At 45.9% G+C, this 20,742-nt stretch overlaps 2 protein-coding genes across 2 annotated transcripts in view; both read left to right on the top strand.

Annotated features, from left to right (window-relative positions):
* LOC121873939 overlaps nucleotides 1–3,261 on the top strand; it is a 14,793-nt gene extending 11,532 nt beyond the window's left edge. Inside the window, exons 4-6 of the mRNA XM_042377819.1 lie at nucleotides 1,643–1,845; nucleotides 2,051–2,154; nucleotides 3,232–3,261. Coding sequence (XP_042233753.1) covers nucleotides 1,643–1,845; nucleotides 2,051–2,154; nucleotides 3,232–3,261 — 337 coding nt within the window. The remainder of the gene's footprint in view (nucleotides 1–1,642; nucleotides 1,846–2,050; nucleotides 2,155–3,231) is intronic.
* Nucleotides 2,073–20,742, top strand: part of LOC121873938 (probable glutamate receptor) — a 23,218-nt gene continuing 4,548 nt past the window's right edge. The window contains exons 1-7 of the mRNA XM_042377818.1: nucleotides 2,073–2,154; nucleotides 3,336–3,501; nucleotides 5,782–6,020; nucleotides 11,549–11,733; nucleotides 12,140–12,376; nucleotides 12,659–12,837; nucleotides 13,016–13,178. Coding sequence (XP_042233752.1) covers nucleotides 3,353–3,501; nucleotides 5,782–6,020; nucleotides 11,549–11,733; nucleotides 12,140–12,376; nucleotides 12,659–12,837; nucleotides 13,016–13,178 — 1,152 coding nt within the window. The 5' untranslated portion in view covers nucleotides 2,073–2,154; nucleotides 3,336–3,352. The remainder of the gene's footprint in view (nucleotides 2,155–3,335; nucleotides 3,502–5,781; nucleotides 6,021–11,548; nucleotides 11,734–12,139; nucleotides 12,377–12,658; nucleotides 12,838–13,015; nucleotides 13,179–20,742) is intronic.

Here is a 20,742-nt window from a genome sequence, read left to right as displayed (position 1 = left end):
TTTCCAATCTATGCCTGAAAAGTTGAAATCGCCTAGAATACATATATTGTTTCTATCAGATGCCTTCTTTATTTCCTCCCATAGCAATTTACCATCGTTCCTACTCAAATTAGGTGGTCTATATATGACACCAATGACTACGGATTCACTGCCCTCACCAATCTCTACCCAAATACTTTCATTGTCGCTATTTGTTTTAATGTTTGATTTATTGTAGCTTTTTAATGACACTGCTACACCGCCACCTCTCCTTCCTACTCTGTCAAATTTAAATAGGTTATATCCTGGAATATGAAATTCTGCTAAAAAATGCTTGCTGTTTGAATTTATCCATGTTTCCGTTATTTACAGTATATCTATGTTCTCTTTACTAACAATGGCCTGAGCTGGTCCGACATTTTTGTTACACAGGCTTCTACTATTAGTATAATAAACACTCAATATATTTCTTCCGTTTCTATCTGTTTACATTTATTACTTTGATGTTTGTTATTATGATAACTATATTTTCAGCATTATACTACTTCTGTTTCACTACTTCCCAGGACCTGCTTGTTTTGACTCCCATTTTCCCCGACCCCTCTCTGCTGGCGAGCCCCTTGATTGACAATTTCGCTCAGGGATGCAGACAACGTCTTTACCCCTCACGAGACAAGTGTACTCCGTCGCGACAGTACAGGTAGTCGTTGCCATAAAATCGTTGCCGTGTAATGAATGCCCAACCATTGTTTGCACAATGTTTTCCAGTCGGCAATTAATAGCTTATTGCCCTGGACAGCCATTCACGACCAACCCCTCTTCTAGGCAAGACACCACATACTATCAGGATCCCTCCCCTATCTCTAATCTTCCCCAGCGCCTCCCTATACCTCTTGAAAAGTTCCTCACTCCTAACCTTACCAATGTCGTTTCCTCCCACACTAAGACACACTACTGGATTGGTACCCTCCCCTGACAAAACTCTGTCTAACCTCTCGGCTACATGCCCTATTCCAGCCCCAGGAAAACATACCCTAGTCCTACGTTTCCTATCTCTCACACAAAAAGCCCTATCCATAAACCTCACCTGGCTGTCACCAACTACCACGACCTTACCTGTGGGCAGGGTTTGTACAACTGCCCTTTCCTCTCCTTGATCCATACTGTCCTGCCTCTTCTCTTCCTCTCCAGCTTCCTGCAGCACCTGGTAAGGGTTACTGCACTCCACACCCTGGTCAGCTTTCCTAAGCCTGACCCTAGTCCCCTTGGAGACAACCACTCTCCACGCCTGCTCCTCCTTCGCAGGTGTCCTGCTAGGCAGGACACCTACCTGAAGGAGTTCCGTCCTGAGGGCTTCATTTTCCCCCTTTAGAGTGTCAACCTCACTCATCAACTGCCCCAGCTGCCTTAACAGCGTGGCAAGGAGGTCGTCCTTCCCCACACTCCCCTCCTCTTCCCCCACGGCACAACGATCCAAAGCGGCCATTTTCCTTGGTCTCTAGCGGGAGCACGATCGGCACGACCTTCTCCAAGCTGATATGCTGATAACCACAAGGAAAGAAGAAAACACGAAGTTCCCAAGCGCTTTCGTGTAATTCACATCTTCAAATAGACATCATTCATACTACAAAAGGTCGCACCAATACAACCACTGCTTCCGCAGGTTGGCAGAGGCGGCAGGACTGTGGAAGATGCCAGAGACGCGGGTGGTGGTGGTGGGTGGGACGGCAGGAGTGAAGGACGTCCTCCTCCACCATAGTCTCCGTAACACCGTCCACGGCCTCTACCTGGCCCTCCACGACCTCCCCCTTCACACCCCACAGCGTTACGATAACTCACGCCTCAGGGAGATCCTAACACAGCAAGGTCAGCAGTACGTCTTTAAAACAATGACGTTTGCTGTGAACTTATGGGATGCACACCCTTATTTTTTCCTTCACTTAAGATAACTTGGTCGCCATCTTGCCGGAGACCATGTAGAGTCTTGTAGACATAGTAGTCTACCTTGGTCAAATATGTTTTCTCTTCAGATGAATATATACAAACACTTACCTCTCTCCTCCCCGGGTAGCATCAGTGAGTGAGCGTGCAACGACGGGAAGGCGGACGTTCAACTTATACACCAGTGGAACCTCACCTCTCTCCCCCAACACGCTGATAACCTTTTCTTTCATGGTGAAGTTTTTATCATTAATTGTGAAATTTCTTAATTCATTTGACTTAAAACCGACCTGCCCGAAGAATATGTTTAAATTAAATAGTGGAACAATTTTCAATGTTTATGTAGCATAACAAACTTTGAGAAATTCGACAAAATTGTGCAGGCACACATTTCCGTTATCCTTAAACCATATATTTTCTTATCATATATCTATTTCCTTATTCACTTTATCTCTATGTAGGAACTGTTTTCTCTCACTTTTTTCCAAGTTTAGAAGCTCCAAAGGTTGTTGGTAGCGAAAGTCATGCAGGGAAGATGACAGAGGAAGGAGCAGGAGGTTAGGAAGGGAATTGTAGTGGGAGAGATAGAGCCGTGGCTTTACACGACTGCGTTTATTTGGTTAGCGCATAGCGCACGTATTGGTGTTTTGTCTGTGTTGGGTGTGTGATCCTCGGGTCACCACTCCTCCGGATTGTGTCAGTTCAAGTTTAGAAGCTCCAACAACTTTCCCTGAATACGAATTCGCAACTTTTCGATTTACAACAAGTACCTACTTACTGCTAGGTGAACAGGGACTAATGGGGGCTAGGAAGAGTGCCCAAACAACTTCCGCCGGCCCGGGAATCGAACCCGTGACATCTTGCTTGAGAGGCAAGAACGGTACCGCTCTACTCACTTGTACAGTGATGTGAGCCAAGGGTGAAGTTTATATTTACACGATGAGACTGAAGTAACTTGAGATGAGTAAATGGTGGATCGTTTATCGTAAAACAATGAAAATATATATTGTAGATAGTTGGTCATGTTACATTTTTTTTAAGAACTTAACATAGTTTGATCGTATCTTTTAATTTGTGTAATGAAGTTAATGCTGACTGAGTTACTGCTTAAGTTGCCTCATTAGCAGTGTCGTCCATATTTTCCCTGGCTCGATTTATGCGACCATTTCAATATGTTGTATATTTTCATCCCGTTTCCTAAGTTAGTACTGCTTCAGTAATCCTGGCTTTGTATTACTAAGCGAATTTCTATTTCTAAGAATGAAGTCTGTTTCAACAAAGGACATACACAATTTACAATTCCACTTTCAGATTAGGTTTTATATGCTCTGGTATTCCTAGAAGTTATATTATAGTAGTAACTTAATCACGGGGTCCCTATAGAAATATTGAAAGAATAATGCTATTTTCAACAGAACAGTTTCATAACTTCATGGGACACAAGATGCAGTTCTCAACAGTACCATACTTCCCCTACATGGACTATACTCGACACAGTGAAGAGCCGGGCACAATAGTCACAGTCAAAGACTCTCTTGACGCCAGACTACTCTCTACCTTCTCCACAAAGCTTAATATAAGGTAATTTTTTGGTTGATGAACCTTTCCTGTACGTATGTAGTAATCACGAATTTCAAGATTTTCGATAATCAAAACACTAATTACAGATAAATAATAAGATATTGGGGAGTTATAGAATTTATATTTATCAAGAATTGTCGATTTGTTTTGCCTGTTTGACGTTTTCCACATGACAATGCAAGCCCCTCTTCCACAGTCACATAGGAAACACACGAGTGTGTTAATAAATGCTAATAAAGTCTATATGCCGTTGTGAGTGCAGGAGAAATTGGAGACATACAGTTGGAGAGAATAATTATAATCCTTTATCCTTTCCATTACCTACTAATTATGTTCTGTATGCCTCCTTATTTAACTGTGGCATCTTTAATAAGCAGCGTAGTTTTATATCCCACTTACATTACCCTATGACTTTTATGGGCATAATTTGTCAAAAATTAATATAGTATGCCGGAAAGGGTTTAGTGAAGCAACCGCAACCCCTTACAAATACGCGAGGTACAAAGATGAGATCTTACTCTACCCTAGTTCTAAATATTTTCACCAATAATACTCTGGGATACGTACATAACAAAAGGTCTACGAGTGCCACTATAAAGGCAGTAGGTAGTAGGCAGCTACCAAACTACCGCCTGGGAAGATATTGGAAGCATAATGTGTTGTCTAATGGTAGACCCTGTTGCTATATGGCATCACAAAAATTGTGACCAAGTCCCAGGTTGCTAATCTGACTTTCTGCCTCATTTACACACAATCGCAGGGTCTCAATTGTTTCTCTTACTCTTGACAACACAACATACATACTGTATATCGTTTCTCACTCTTGATTGATTTTTTCGTTTTTGTATTTATTTATGGTTATTATTATTATTATTTGTATATTTTTTTTATAATTTTTATCTATTTTTATTTATTATTATTATTATTATTATTATTATTATTATTATTATTATTATTATTATTATTATTATTATTATTATTATTATTATTATTATTATTATTATTATTATTATTATTATTATTATTATTATTATTATTATTATTATTATTATTATTATTATTATATTTTCTCCCCCAGGCCCAGATGCGGGTCAGTTCTGTGCTCAGGTGAGCTAATCCCCTAAAAAATAAAAATAAATCAGAATGTAGAGATTTGCGATAAAAATAAAGGTAAAAAAGTGTTCAAAACACAACAAAACATGGGAAAACAATTTTGTCCCTAACCTAACCTAACCTGACGGGGGGCGCTCCACAGTCGTTGATGTATACTGTTCAGGGTGTGTACTGCTACGTTGTTCGATGCTCAGGGTGTATAGCGCCACGTACGAACATACATAATATTTCGCTTAAACGTAATTCGCGCCGGAAATACCAGTGAAGAAAAGTGTCTTAGAATTTTCAAAATTATTAATTGCAACTATAAAATTCACAAGATTTGTTTAGTGGCAACAAGTGAAAAGATACCCTTTACCTTTTGATCGTATCGCAGATGTTAAAAGTAGTCGTTTTACACTATCAGATGTTAGGGCCACAACACAACTGAACTCGACTGTTCTTGTAGATTTGCACTCGAACGATATAAAGCCAGAATTAGTTAGCTTTAAATCTACAGACACAAAATAAGTAAAGGATACTTTACCTTGAGTATGGTGAACATTCTCGATTGTAGGGATGGTAATAATTCACTACATCATGGCTTCGGAAGTCTTGATTGGAGATATTCTATCTTCTATGGGTCCATACACAGTTTAAATAATACCGATGTATTTATTGGTTGTCTGAAGTCCATGGACCACCGATAATTAAGAGAGGTAACCGGCGCGTCTGACTGCATTGGTGGGTGACAGGCGTTCTCTTCATTGTCCGTCACGTGGGTTGTTAGCGCGCGAAAAAAACTAATTGTCATATGATTTTCTCCTGAACTACTATAATTATTTATATTTGGTAATTTTACTAATTTACTATGAGGTAGTTTTATTCTAACTTTCGGTAAATAAACAAATCTTAGTTTCGAAGATAGATTTCCTCACATGACTCCCAATCGCAGATTCTGAAGGAACTAGTAACTCAAGTGGATCGTTCAAATTCACTTCCTTTGCAAACTCCTCCGAGCTAATATGTATTGTACATAATCATTTCAGCTACTTATAATAATCTAGTACTTTGTGTAAAGAATATTTAATTGATCTTACATAACTATATATTTACATTTTGTCGTGCTCCTTTTCACGATATAATTACCCATTTAACTATACCTTAAACATTAATATCACTTAACAGCTTTGAGATTCGTGAGCAGCCTGAACGTTCCTGGGGCCTACAAAAGGACGGCAGGTTTAGCGGGATGGTGGGTCAACTCCAGCGAGAAGAAATAGACGTATCTGGACCTATGGCTACATTAGCAGAGCGCATCAGAGTCATGGAGTTCCTCTCTGCGTATAAGGTTGACGTGATGAGCATAGTTTCTCTTAAGCCCACTCCCCTTCCTCAACACCTCTCGCTGATAAGACCCTTTGCAGGTGGGTTTTATATTTCGAATTCGTACTCAGGTTGTGAAAGTAATTGTCTTATCAAAACTGTTAAATGATAGAAAATACAGTTTAATCTATGTCTAAGCCTTGTGTTCTAAATTGTCCAGAAAGATTTACCAAAGCAATCCAAGCCCTTAAGAAAAATAAGGATTTACATGTTAATAAAGCAGATAAAGCCAACACAGTAGTGATTTTAAACAAAGATGATTATGTTTCTAAAATGAATGACCTTTTATGTGATGTTGCAACATATTCTAAGCTCATAAATAATCCTCTCAACACCGTTAACACCCAGTTCAACAAAAAACTTAAGTCTCTGTTGAGAGGTAAAGATAATCTCATTAAACAGTTTTCTTCAACGTCCCCTCCACTGCCATACATGTACGGTCTTATCAAGACCCACAAGCCTAATAACCCAGCAAGACCCATCATCAGCTCAGTTGGGTCAATCTCTTATAAGTTGTCTAAATGGTTAGTTTCTTTACTAATCCCCTAGTTGGCAACATTTCTGGCTCTAATATTAAGAATAATATGGATCTGGTTGATAAACTCAATAACTTACACATTAATTATTATTTTAAACTGGTCAGTTTTGATGTAACATCACTCTTTACAAAGGTCCCAGTTGATGATTTACTGGAGTTCCTCATAGATTCTCTTGCCCGTCACAAACAATGTCTTCATTGAACTTTTCAAACTATGTGTTAAGGATTGTAAATTTGAATTCAATGGAGAATATTATGCTAAAAAAGTTGATATGGCAATGGGTAATCCGCTTTCACCAGTATTAAGCAACTTATATATGGAATTTTTTGAGAAGAAACTACTCAGTAATATTTTACCACCTTAAGCAGCTTGGTTTAGATATGTAGATGGTGTAATATGTCTTTGGCCATGTAATGAGGACCTAAAAGCCTTTCTACCACTACTTAACAACTTAGCCTCTCGATCAAATTCACTGTGGAATTATAAAGTGAGTGTAAATTGTCGGCACCACATAGTAGGTAACACATTTAAATTCAGCATTTATAGGAAACCTACCTACATGTGTTCCTATATTCATTATTATTATGCCCACCATAATACAGTCAAGCAGTCAGTATTTTTTTTTCAATATATACATGAAATGTAGCTTTTACAAATATCTGAAAAACGAAATTACAGTATTTTGTAAATTTTACGTGCAAATTTAGTTTGGCAGCCTTGAATGCCGGTATTTTAGCAGTGAGAGACCGTACTGGTGGTGAGGGAAAGATGAGAGACCATATTGGAAGTGAGGGAAAGATGAAAGACCGTACTGGTGGTGAGGGAAAGATGAGAGACCGTACTGGTGGTGAGGGAAAGATGAGAGACCGTACTGGTGGTGAGGGAAAGATGAGAGACCGTACTGGTGGTGAGGGAAAGATGAGAGACCATACTGGTGGTGAGGGAAAGATGAGAGACCGAATTGGAGGTGAGGAAAAAATGAGAGACCGTACTGGTGGTGAGGAAAGATGAGAGACCGTATGGTGGTGAGGGAAAGATGGGAGACCGTACTGGTGAGGGAAAGATGAGAGAGACCGTATTGGAAGTGAGGGAAAGATGAAAGACCGTACTGGTGTGAGGAGTGAGAGACCGTACTGGTGGTGAGGGAAAGATGAGAGACCTGCTGGTGGTGAGGAAAGATGAGAGACCGTAATGGTGGTGAGGAAAGATGAGAGACCGTACTGGTGGTGAGGGAAAGATGAGAGACCGTACTGGTGATGAGGGAAAGATGAGGACGTACTGGTGGTGAGGAAAGATGAGAGACCGTATTGGTAGTGAGGAAAGATGAGAGACCGAACTGGTGGTGAGGAAAGATGAGAACCGAGAACTAGTGGTGAAAGATGAAAGACCTTACTGGTGGAAAAGATGAGAGACCGTAGTGGTGGTGAGAAAGATGAGAGACCGAACTGGTGGTGAGGAAAGATGAGGCCGAACTGGTGGTGAGGAAAGATGAGACCGTTACTGGTAGTGAGGAAAGATGAGAGGCCGAACTGGTGGTGAGAGAAAGATGAGACAGTACTGGTGGTGAGGGAAAGATGAGAGCCGTACTGGTGGTGAGGGAAGATGAGAGCCGTACTGGTGGTGAGGGAAAGATGAGAGACCGTACTGGTGGTGAGGAAAGATGAGGAGACTACTGGTGGTGAGGAAAGATGAGACCGTACTGGTGGTGAGGGAAAGATGAGAGACCGTACTGGTGGTGAGAAGATGAGAGACCGTACTGGTGGTGAGGGAAAGATGAGAGACCGTACTGGTGGTGAGGAAAGATGAGAGACGTACTGGTGGTGAGGAAAGATGAGACCGTACTGGTGGTGGTGAAGATGAGAGACCGTACTGGTGGTGAGGGAAAGATGAGACCGTACTGGTAGTGAGGGAAAGATGAGAGAGAACTGGTGGTGAGGAAAGATGAAAGTACTGGTGGTGAAGGAAAAATGAGACCGTACTAGTAGTGAGGGAAAGATGAGAGACGTACTGGTGGTGAGGGAAAGATGAGAGACCGTACTGGTGGTGAGGGAAAAGATGAGAGACCGTACTGGTGGTGAGGGAAAGATGAGAGACCGTACTGGTGAGGAAGATGAGAGACCAGGGTGGTGAGAAAGATGAGAGACCGTACTGGTGGTGAGGAAGATGAGAGACCGAACTGGTGGTGAGGAAGATGAGAGACTGAACTGGTGGTGAGGGAAAGATGAGACCGTACTGGTAGTGAGGGAAAGATGAGAGCCCGTACTGGTGGTGAGGGAAAGTGAGAGCTGAACTGGTGGTGAGGAAGATGAGAGACCGTTACTGGTGGTGAGGAAGATGAGAGACCGTACTGATGGTGAGGGAAAGATGAGAGACCGTACTGCTGGTGAGGAAAAATGAGACCGTACTGGTAGTGAGGAAAGAGTGAGAGACCGAACTGGTGGTGAGGAAGATGAGAGACCGTACTGGTGGTGAGGAAAGATGAGAGACCGTATTGGTGGTGAGAGGAAAGATGAGAGACCGTACTGGTGGTGAGGAAAGATGAGAGACCGTATTGGTAGTGAGGGAAGATGAGAGACCGTGTTGGTGGTGAGGAAAGTTGAGAGACCGTACTGGTGGTGAGGAAAGATGAAAGACCGTACTGGTGGTGAGGAAAGATGAGAAACCGTACTGATGGTGAGGGAAAGATGAGAGACCGTACTGGTGGTGAGGGAAAGATGAGAGACCGTACTGATGGTGAGGAAAGATGAGAGACCGTACTGGTGATGAGGAAGATGAGAGACCGTACTGGTGGTGAGGAAAGATGAGAGACCGTATTGGTGAAAGGAAGATGAGAGACCGTACTGGTGATGAGGAAAAGATGAGAAACCGTACTGATGGTGAGGAGATGAAGACCATTACTGGTGGTGAGGAAAGATGAAGACCGTACTGATGGTGAGGAAAGATGAGAGACCGTACTGGTGGTGAGGGAAAGATGAGACCAGGTGGAGGTGAGAAAAATGAGAGACCGTACTGGTGGTGAGGAAGATGAGAGACCGTACTGGTGGTGAGGGAAAGATGAGAGACCGAATTGGAGGTGAGGAAAAATGAGAACCGTACTGGTGGTGAGGGAAAGATGAGAGACCGTACTGGTGGTGAGGAAAGATGGGAGACCGTACTGGTGGTGAGGGAAGATGAGAGACCGTACTGGTGGTGAGGAAGATGAGACCGAACTGGAGGTGAGGAAGAAATGAGAGACCGTACTGGTGGTGGGGAAAATGAGAGACCGTACTGGTGGTGAGGAAGATGGGAGACCATACTGGTGGTGAGGGAAGATGAGGGACCGTATTGGTAGTGAGGGAAAGATGAGAGACCAGACTGGTGGTGAAGATGAGACCGAACTAGTGGTGAGGAAAGATGAAAGACCTTACTGGTGGTGAAGGAAAGATGAGAGACCGTAGTGGTGGTGAGGGAAAGATGAGAGACCGAACTGGTGGTGAGGAAAGATGAGAGACCGGAACTGGTGGTGAGGAAAGATGGAGACCGTACTGGTAGTGAGGAAAGATGAGAGGCCGAACTGGTGGTGAGAGAAAGATGAGAGACCATGCTGGTGGTGGGGAAGATGAGACCGTACTGGTGGTGAGGGAAGATGAGAGACCGTACTGGTGGTGAGGAAGATGAGAGCCGTACTGGTGGTGAGGGAAGAAGATGAGACAGTACTGGTGATGAGGCAAAGATGAGTGACCGTACTGGTGGTGAGAGAAAGATGAGCGACCGTACTGGTGGTGAGGGAAAGATGAGAGACCGTACTGGTGGTGAGGGAAAGATGAGAGACCGTACTGGTGGTGAGAGAAAGATGAGAGACCGTACTGGTGGTGAGGGAAAGATGAGAGACCGTACTGGTGGTGAGGGAAAGATGAGAGACCGTACTGGTGGTGAGAGAAAGATGAGAGACCGTACTGGTGGTGAGGGAAAGATGAGAGACTGCATTGGGTAGTGAGAGGAAGATGAGAGACCGAACTGGTGGTGAGGGAAAGATGAGAAACCGTACTGGTGGTGAGGGAAAGATGAGAGACCGTACTGGTGGTGAGGGAAAGATGAGAGACCGTACTGGTGGTGAGGGAAAATGAGAGACCGTACTGGTGGTGAGGGAAAGATGAGAGACCATACTGGTGGTGAGGGAAAGATGAGAGACCGTACTGGTGGTGAGAGACAGATGAGAGACCGTATTGGTGGTGAGGGAAAGGTGAGAGACCGTACTGGTGGTGAGGGAAAGATGAGAGACCGAACTGGTGGTGAGGGAAAGATGAGAGACCCATACTGGTGGTGAGGGAAAGAGTTATTAATACTCATACATAAGTCCTCTAGGTTACGTTCGGTGTCCGTAAGATAGGTCGGGAAGGTCACAATAAAATGTATTTAATGTCTCAGACGGCTTGTCTGTGAAGCCTTGAGGTGGTTGATTAGCGAAATTGAACCATAGATGGTTCCCCATTATACTTTGTATCTTACACACCTTAAGACATGGGTTCTTAGCCTGTTTTTGCCATTTATCCCATAATGTTGGCATGAGCAGTCATTTACCCCCATGCACTCCATAAAAAACATCCCCATGGCATAGGAGTAATAAGCTATTATTTAAGGAAATAGACTAGAGTAGACATTGTAAATTACCTGAGTAGCAGGGTGGGAAACGCTTTCAATGAGGTTATCATACAGAAGGGTGAAAATTATAGCTAAAAATTATCCTTTATTTGTCTTTTGTCAATACAGTCTTTTGCCGATGAAGGAGTTAAAATTGCATTATTTTAGACTTGGCTTATTTACCCCCTAGCAATGTTTTTTTTTTAACCCTTTGGGATATACTTACCCCAGGTTAAGAACCGCTGCCTTAAGAGCTTCTGTGTAGAGGTAGCAACAGATTCCGCTACCAAATCCTTTGTTGCTGCGAAGTAGAGTAGGATAATCGTCTAGGAAATTCTGTCTAAGAGTCTACGAGGATATCAAATTAATCTCTGAAGCCATAACAGCACATTACCTCACTACTAATCCAGGAGAACTGTGGCTAGCGCTGCTGGTGAGTGTCTTTGCCTGGGGAGTGACTTTATGGATGCTGCAAGAGGCTTGGTGTTGGGTGTCGGGAGGGAGTGGTGTGAAGATTGACACCGCACTCCTTTACGGTTGGGGGGCGCTTCTCGAGCAGCCACCACCCGAGCCCTCCATCAATATCTCAGGCCAGGTAGATGTTTTGTGTGAGTTTCTGGTGATTTAGCGTCTGCTGATATGCCATACATTTCCCTGTGACTCAATGGTAACTTTTTAAAAAAAAATACTGAAAATTTTATTAGATTTGAAACTTTTTTCACATAATTATACTCTGTAAAAAGACGAACACCTTCCTAACCATTTTCATAATGTACTAGATATATGATACCCAATACATTTGGTTTTGTTATGTAATTTAAATTCGGAAAGAATACGTTATGGAAAATAACTGAATCCCCTTAATGTGCAGAATTCTTTGAACTTGGAACAGCACAAACGACAGAATAACACTGGCTAAGGTGTGTGATGGTTGCCTTTATATTTACACGAATTGTCTGGTGGATGTTTTTTTGTCCGTCATCTTTACTTAATTTCCACAGGTGTTGGTAGGATGGTGGCTGGTGTTCTGTCTGGTCATCACCACAGGGTTTCGTTCGTCACTAATTGCACACCTGACAGTCCAGGGGAAGTCCCAACCTCCTGAAAACTTCGAGGATTTGCTGGCTCGGAATAACTGGAAGTGGGGTATTGAACCCTGGATATTAAAGGGCGGAGTCCTGCTGTATTTCCTGAGGCACACTGACCCAATAGTGAAACAAATATATAAGGAAATGGAGGTCAGTATACAGAGGATTATTTTTACATAAAATAAATGAAATTCCATGTGGCGGAAAAGTTCATTGTATATAGATGACTATTCTTAGACTCACTCTCACATATCTAAAAATGTATACTAGCAGATGCCTGATTCCAGCTCGTAAGTATACTCAGATTTTCTCATTAACTTGTCAAATCATCTGATGTAACTTATACTCACTGTATTTTTAACACAAACATAACACATTTTATAGCATTTAATATCTTAGAGTAAGGTAACTTACCAAATCCACGTCCACTAGACACTAACAGCGAAAGAGGCGCTTCAGAAGGTGAAGGCGGGGGATTACTCATTTCTTACTATCAATTTCCACATAAAAGTCGAAATTGCTTCCTACTACACTGACAACTTCGGCCAATCACCTTTCTACATAAGCAAAAATGGGCTTGTCCTAATTGCTGCTTTTGGATGGGGATTCAGGTACGGATATGGCTCCTTTTTATGTTTAATGCGATAATTTGCATAATAATCTGTAAAATGAAATGTATTATTCAAGATGTTTGGTATTTCTTCTTTCTTCCTACTACAGATTATTTCCTGGCCGTCAACTACGAGGGTTTTTACGGCCTTACTGATGTTTCTTATTTGTCTCACGTAGGAAAGGCGCTCCGTTCTATCAGCGCTTCAGACAGCTCGTGTTACAGCTAGAAGATTGTGGTATTATACCTTACTGGACAGAAGAGTTACAAGCTCAGCGAGTGAAGGAGAACAGAGCAGCTGCAGCAATGGAGACTCGGGCAGCTGTTGGAAATACTCTGCCGGTGAGCATCTCCACAGTACTGCTCTTTCCTTTGTCTGCATATCATTGCCAAATTTTGGATAATAATTTTTCAGCTATTATGATAGATATAATAGGTGCCACTTATTAAGTATGTACAGCGCGGTCAGCAGGAGGAGGAGTTGACAGATAAAGAAAATATTATCAGAGCTATCACAGTAGGGGAAGAACTAGGTAATAGTGATAACAGAGAAATCTGGTCCACCCTAAATTGGAAAACGAAAAACAATGACTTTTGGTTGGCGGATTATCAGGGGTTAAGAAGGTACCTAAGTGAGGTCAACTGGAAACAGTCAGGTCAGTCCCCAGTAGGAAGGGGTGAGGTCATAGATGACACAACAATTGATCATGGCTATATTATATTCACTAGTATACTACATAAAGCACAAGAACAAAATATACCATACAGAAAAATTAGGTCAAATAAGAATGAGCCAAGGTAGATGACCAGAAAACTTAAATATGACATAGGAATAAAGAAAGGAATTTATAAGAAATTAAAGGGAGGGGAGGAGCAGCTCAGAAATAGGTATAATGAACGATCTAGGAATGCTAAGAAAAATGTAAGGAAAGCAAAGAGAGACTATGAAATCAGAATAGTAAGTGAATCCAAGGCGAATCCCAAGGGATTTTTCCAGGTATATAGAACAAAGGTCAAAGACAAAGTTGGGCCTTTAAAGTCAGGGAGGGGGAAAGTGATCAATGGCTGTGAGGAAAAAAGCAAAGCATTGAACAGCTACATTTTAACAGTTTTCACAGAAGAAATTCTCGAGGAAATTCCAGAGGTGGAACTGATATTTAAGGGACAGGAAGAAGAGAAATTAAAGAATATCACTATCAGAAAAGAGGATGTTCTTAAGAGGATAAATAAATTAAAGAAGACAAAATCCCCAGGGCCGGATGAAACTTTCCCTCGAGTCTTGAAAGAGTGTAAGGAGCAGATTAGCGGACCAATCGTAAATTTACTTACAAAATCATTAGACACGGGAGTTGTGCCAGACTTGTGGAAACTAGCAAATGTAGTACCCATATTCAAAAAGGGAGACAGAGCATTAGCGTCAAATTACTGGCCGATCAGTTTGACGTCAGTAGTGGGGAAATTTCTTGAATCAATTATAGCAGATAGCATCCGATCGCATTTAGAGAAAAGCAAATTATTCTACGACTCTCAACATGGGTTTACAAAGGGAAAATCTTGTCTAACAAATCTGCTGACTTTTTAGGAAAGTCTTCGAGGTAGTAGATAATGACGAAAATTACGATGTTATTTACTTAGACTTTAGCAAAGCATTTGACAGAGTACAGCATCAGAGGCTTCTGAGAAAAGTTAAAGCTCATGGTATCGAGAGGAAAGTTTTAAATTGGATAAAATCATGGCTCACGGATAGAACACAGAGGGTCAGCGTAGATGGTGTTAAATCTGAGTGGGGCTGTGTAACCAGTGGGGTTCCCCAGGGGTCAGTACTAGGCCCACTCTTGTTCATAATCTACATAAACCATCTAGATACTGGGATCAGCAGTGACATAAGCAAGTTTGCGGATGACACCAAAATAAGGCGGCAGATTAATTCAGGGCAGGATGCAAATGCACTACAGGAGGATTTAAATAAACTGCAGGTGTGGTCTGAAAAATGGCAAATGAAATTCAACACCAGCAAGTGCAGCGTACTTAATATTGGAAGAACAAGTACTGTCAATGTATACAGCCTTAACAACATCAACCTAGAGAAGTCGACTTGTGAAAGAGACTTAGGGGCACTTGTAAGCCCGGACCTACGGCCTTTAAAACAGTGAGTTAATGTTCGAAATAAGGCAAACAGAGTATTAGGTTTTATATCTAGAAGTGTAAGTAATAAGAGTAGAGTGTCTTATTGCAACTATATCTTGCGCCATTGTGCCGCACCTCGATTGAGTGCCGTTCAGTTCTAGTGCCCTTTTATAGAATGGATACTGTTCTACCGGAGTCGGTGCAGCGGAAGAATGACGAAAATGTGATTCTGACTTTAAACCATCATATCAAGATAGGTTGAAGAAAACTAAACTTGCATTCCTAGAAAGACGAAGAGTGCGGGAGATATGATAGAAGTTACTAAAGTGGGGCGAAAGGAATCAATAAAGGGGATATAGATAAATTTTATAATATCCGCCGAGCAGGAGAGTGACTCCGGAGCAACGGATTTAAGTTGATAAGCTTAGGCTTAGGAGTGAGATAGGAAGGAACTGGCTCACAAATTGGGCGGTGGACGAGTGGAACAAGCTTAGCAACTTTGTAGTAAGTGCTGGAACGCTGAAAAGTTTTAAAAGGAGGCTAGATAGATTTATGGATGATAGAGAGTGGTAGTAACTCTCGACAGGAGCTGCCATGCACTGGCCAACCGGCCTAGTGCAGACTCCTTATTTTCTTATGTTCTTATGTTCTTATATGCTTTAAATAGCTAGTTATTTGAGAATTATGATCGTAGATTGCCCAAGAATACATTTTTTGTATATAACTTAATTAGTAGCAATGTGTAAAATTTTTGAAAATAATTTATATGATTATTCGTAGTATTGATGTTAATGATAATTTTTCATGCTCAATGATAGTCATTATTAAGAATTTAAAGCATTAAATCTGAAGCTGCAAGAAAGCATTGCATAAAATGTGCTGAAAAAACTTTATAATGAATGTGTCAGTGAGCATGAATGAGCATGTTAGAAATAAGAATTATATTAAAAGGATTAATAATAACATTGATGTTTGTCATGATCCGTTGTAGCATTATATCTTATGTCACTACCTAGTATATAGAAGTTCATTGAAGCTTTGAATAAAGAGGCCTCATTGTCTCAAAAGAAAAATAAGCAGAATTTGGTCGAGGTGACAACACAAAAACTAGAAGAAAGATGTAGACTTGAATTCCCTTGAATCAATTGAATTCCTGAAAGCCATGTCTCACAATGCTCATAAACTCCAGACGTGATATTTATGTTCTTATAACTCTTGTGAGTTATTTTATACTTCTTATAACTTACTTTATACTGATATTAATTGTTTGACAATAAAGACAGAACATTAAAAACTCCAGCGGAGGTTTGGCAATCTGACACAATATGGACCTTAAGCCTTTATGGTGACTCACTCCTACCCGTTACCTAGTGACAACTTGATCGGTGACTGCCAGGTGGTGAGCAGGTCAGGAGATGGGCAGTGTGGGGTGGGAAGCAGGTCAGGAGATGGGCAGTGTGGGGTGGTGAGCAGATCAGGAGATGGGCAGTGTGGGGTGGGAAGCAGGTCAGGAGATGAGCAGTGTGGGGTGGGAAGCAGGTCAGGAGATGGGCAGTGTGGGGTGGTGAGCAGGTCAGGAGACAGGCAGTGTGGGGTGGTGAGCAGGTCAGGAGATGGGCAGTGTGGGGGTGGGAGCAGGTCAGGAGATGGGCAGTGTGGGGTGGTGAGCAAATCAGAGATGGGCAGGTGTGGGGTGGGAAGCAGGTCAGGAGATGGGCAGTGGGGTGGTGAGCAGATCAGGAGATGGGCAGTGTGGGGTGGGAAGCAGGTCAGGAGATGGGCAGTGTGGGGTGGTGAGCAGATCAGGAGATGGGCAGTGTGGGGTGGGGAAGCAGGTCAGGAGATGGGCAGTGTGGGGTGGTGAGCAGATCAGGAGATGGGCAGTGTGGGGTGGGAAGCAGGTCAGGAATGGGCAGTGTGGGGGTGGTGAGCAGGTCAGGAGATGGGCTGTGTGGGGTGGGAAGCAGGTCAGGAGATGGGCAGTGTGGGGTGGTGAGCAGGTCAGGAGATGGGCAGTGTGGGGTGGTGGGCAGGTCAGGAGGGCAGTGTGGGGTGGTGAGCAGATCAGGAGATGGGTGTGGGTGGTGAGCAGGTCAGGAGAAGGGCAGTGTGGGGTGGTGAGCAGATTGGAGATGGGCAGTGTGGGGTGGGAAGCAGGTCAGAGATGGGCAGTGTGCAGTGGTGAGCAGGTCAGGAGATGGGCAGTGTGGGGTGGTGAGCAGGCCAGGAGATGGGCAGTGTGGGTGGGTGAGCTGGTCAGGAAATGGGCAGTGTGGGGTGGTGAGCAGGCCAGGAGATGGGCAGTGTGGGGTGGTGAGCAGGTCAGGAAATGGACAGTGTGGTGGTGAGCAGGCCAGAGATGGGCAGTGTGGGGTGGTGAGCAGGTCAGAGATGGGCAGTTGGGGTGGTGAGCAGGTCAGGAGATGGGCAGTGTGGGGTGGTGAGCAGGTCAGGAAATGGGCAGTGTGGGGTGGTGATCAGGTCAGAAATGGGCAGTGTGGGGTGGTGGAGCAGGTCAGGAGATGGGCAGTGTGGGGTGGTGATCAGGTCAGGAGATGGGCAGTGGGGTGGTGATCAGGTCAGGAGATGGGCAGTGTGGGGTGTGAGTAGGGGGTCAGGAGATGGGCAGTGTGGGGTGGTGAGTGGGTCAGGAGATGGGCAGTGTGGGGTGGTGAGCAGGTCAGGAAATGGGGAGTGTGGGGTGGTGAGCAGGTCAGGAGATGGGCACTGTGGGGTGGTGAGCAGGTCAGGGTGGGCAGTGTGGGGTGGTGAGCAGGTCAGGAGATGGGCGTGGGGTGGTGATCAGGTCAGGAGATGGGCAGTGTGGGGTGGTAGTGGGTCAGGAGATGGGCAGTGTGGGGTGGTGAGCAGGTCAGGAAATGGGCAGTGTGTGGTGGTGAGCAGGTCAGGAGATGGGCAGTGTGGGGGGTGAGCAGGTCAGAGATGGGCAGTGTGGGGGTGGTGAGCAGGTCAGGAGATGGGCAGTGTGGGGGGGTGATGAGTGGGTCAGGAGATGGGCAGTGTGGGGTGGTGAGCAGGTCAGGAAATGGGCAGTGTGGGGTGGTGATCAGGTCAGGATGGGCAGTGTGGGGTGAGTAGGGTCAGGAGATGGGCTGTGGTGGTGGTCAGGTGGGCAGTGTGGGAGGTCAGGAAATGGGCAGTGTGGGGTGTGGTGAGCAGGTCAGGAAATGGGCAGTGTGGGGTGGTGGGCAGGTCAGGAGATGGGCAGTGTGGGGTGGTGGAGCAGGTCAGGAGATGGGCAGTGTGGGGTGGTGAGCAGGTCAGGAGATGGGCAGTGTGGGGTGGTGATCAGGTCAGAGATGGGCAGTGTGGGGTGGTGAGTAGGTCAGAGATGGGCAGTGTGGGGGTGGTGAGCAGGTCAGAGATGGGCAGTGTGTGGTGGTGAGCAGGTCAGGAGATGGGCAGTGTGGGGTGGTGAGCAGGTCAGGAGATGGGCAGTGTGGGGGTGGTGAGCAGGTCAGGAGATGGGCAGTGTGGTGGTGAGTAGGTCAGGAGATGGGCAGTGTTGGGTGGTGAGCAGGTCAGGAGATGGGCAGTGTGGGGGTGGTGATCAGGTCAGGAGATGGGCAGTGTGGGGTGGTGAGCTGGTCAGGAGATGGGCAGTGTGCGGTGGTGGAAGTGAGGTCAGGAGATGGGCAGTGTGGGTGGTGAGCAGGTCAGAAATGGGCAGTGTGGGGTTGGTGAGCAGGTCAGAGATGGGCAGTGTGGGGTGGTGAGCAGGTCAGGAGATGGGCAGTGTGGGTGGTGAGCAGGTCAGGAGATGGGCAGTGTGGGGTGGTGAGCAGGTCAGAGATGGGCAGTGTGGGGTGGTGAGTAAGGTCAGGAGATGGGCAGTGTGTGGGAGCAGGTCAGGAGATGGGCAGTGGGGGTGGGATCAGGTCAGGAGATGGGCAGTGGGGTGGTGAGTAGGTCAGAGATGGGTGGGGTGGCAGGAATGGGCAGTGGGTGGTGAGCAGGTCAGAGATGGGCAGTGGGGTGGTGAGCAGGTCAGGAGATGGGCAGTGGGGTGGCAGGTCAGATGCAGTGTGGGGTGGTGAGCAGGTCAGAGACGGGGTGATGGGTGGTGGAGGTGAGGTGGGAGGTGGGGCAGTGTGGGGTGGTGAGCAGGTCAGGAGATGGGCAGTGTGTGGGGAGCAGGTGAGATGGGCAGTGTGGGGTGGTGAGTAGTCAGAGATGGGTGGGTGGGTGAGCAGGTAGAGAGGCAGTGTGGGTGGGTGAGGGTCAGAGAGGGCAGTGGGTGGTGATGGGAGGTCAGGTCAGAAATGGGCAGTGGGGTGGTGAGCAGGTCAGGAGATGGGCAGTGGGGTGGTGAGCAGGTCAGGAATGGGCAGTGGGTGGTGAGCAGGTCAGGAGATGGGCAGTGTGGGGTGGTGAGCAGGTCAGAGATGGGCAGTGGGGTGGTGAGCAGGTCAGAAATGGGCAGTGTGGGGTGGAGTCAGGTCAGGAGACAGGGTAGGGGTGGTGAGCAGGTCAGAGATGGGCAGTGTGGTGGTGAGAGGTCAGAGACAGGTGTGGGGTGGTGACTGCAGAAATGGGCAGTGGGGTGGTGAGCAGGTCAGGAGATGGGCAGTGGGGTGTGGGTCAGAGATGGCAGTGGTGGGTCAGAGATGGGCAAGGGGTGGGTGAGAGGTCAGAGATGGGCAGTGTGGGTGGGTGAGCAGGTGTGAGATGGGTGTGGGTGAGCAGGTCAGAGATGGGCAGTGTGGGGTGGGTGGAGCAGGTCGAGATGGGCAGTGTGGGTGAGCAGGTCAGGAGATGGGCAGTGTGGGGAGGGATGTGAGATGGGCAGTGTGGGGTGGTGAGGTCAGAGATGGGCAGTGTGGGGGTGGTGATATGGTCAGAATGGGCAGTGTGTGGTGGGTGAGCAGGTCAGAGATGGGCAGTGGGGTGGTGAGCAGGTCAGAGATGGGCAGTGGGGTGGTGAGCAGGTCAGAGATGGGCAGTGTGGGGTGGTGAGTAGGTCAGGATGGGCATGTGGGTGGTGAGTCAGGGGGTGGTGAGCAGGAGATGGGCAGTGTGGGGTGGTGAGCAGGTAGGGAGATGGGTGTGTGGGGTGCAGGTCGGGGAGGAGATGGGCAGTGGGGTGGTGAGTAGGTTTAGAGATGGGCAGTGTGGGTAGAGCAGGTCAGAAATGGGCAGTGTGGGTGGTGGAGCAGGTCAGAGATGGGCAGTGGGGTGGTGAGCAGGTCAGAGATGGGCAGTGTGGGGTGGTGAGCAGGTCAGAGATGGGCAGTGGGGGTGGTGACTGGTGGGTCAGAGGACTGGATGTGGGGTGGTGGCAGGTCAGGATGGGCAGGGGTGGTGAGCAGGTCAGGAATGGGCAGGGGGTGAGCAGGAGACAGTGTGGGGTGAGGTCAGAGATGGGCAGTGGGGTGAGCAGGTCAGGAGATGGGCAGTGTGGGGTGGTGAGAGGTCAGAGATGGGCGGTGAGCAGGTCAGAGATGGGCAGTGGGGTGGTGAGCAAGGAGATGGGCAGTGGGGTGGTGAGCAGGTCAAGAGATGCAGTGGGGTGATGAGCAGGTCAGAGATGGGCAGTGTGTGAGCAGGTCAGGAGATGGGCAGTGTGGGTGGTGACAGGTCAGAGATGGGCATGTGTGGGGTGGGGAGGTCAGAGACGGTGAGATGGGCAGTGTGGGGTGGTGAGTGGAGATGGGGGTGAGCAGGTCAGGAGGTAAGTGTGGGGGTGAGCAGGTCAGAGATGGGTGTGTGGTGAGCAGGTCAGGAGATGGGCAGTGTGGGGTGAGCAGGTTCAGAGATG

Source organism: Homarus americanus, unplaced genomic scaffold, assembly GCF_018991925.1.
Source record: "Homarus americanus isolate GMGI-L3 unplaced genomic scaffold, GMGI_Hamer_2.0 scaffold25827, whole genome shotgun sequence".
Lineage (NCBI taxonomy): Eukaryota > Metazoa > Arthropoda > Malacostraca > Decapoda > Nephropidae > Homarus > Homarus americanus.
Note: the sequence above shows the minus strand (reverse complement) of the source record. Positions and strands in the feature narration are given on the sequence as shown.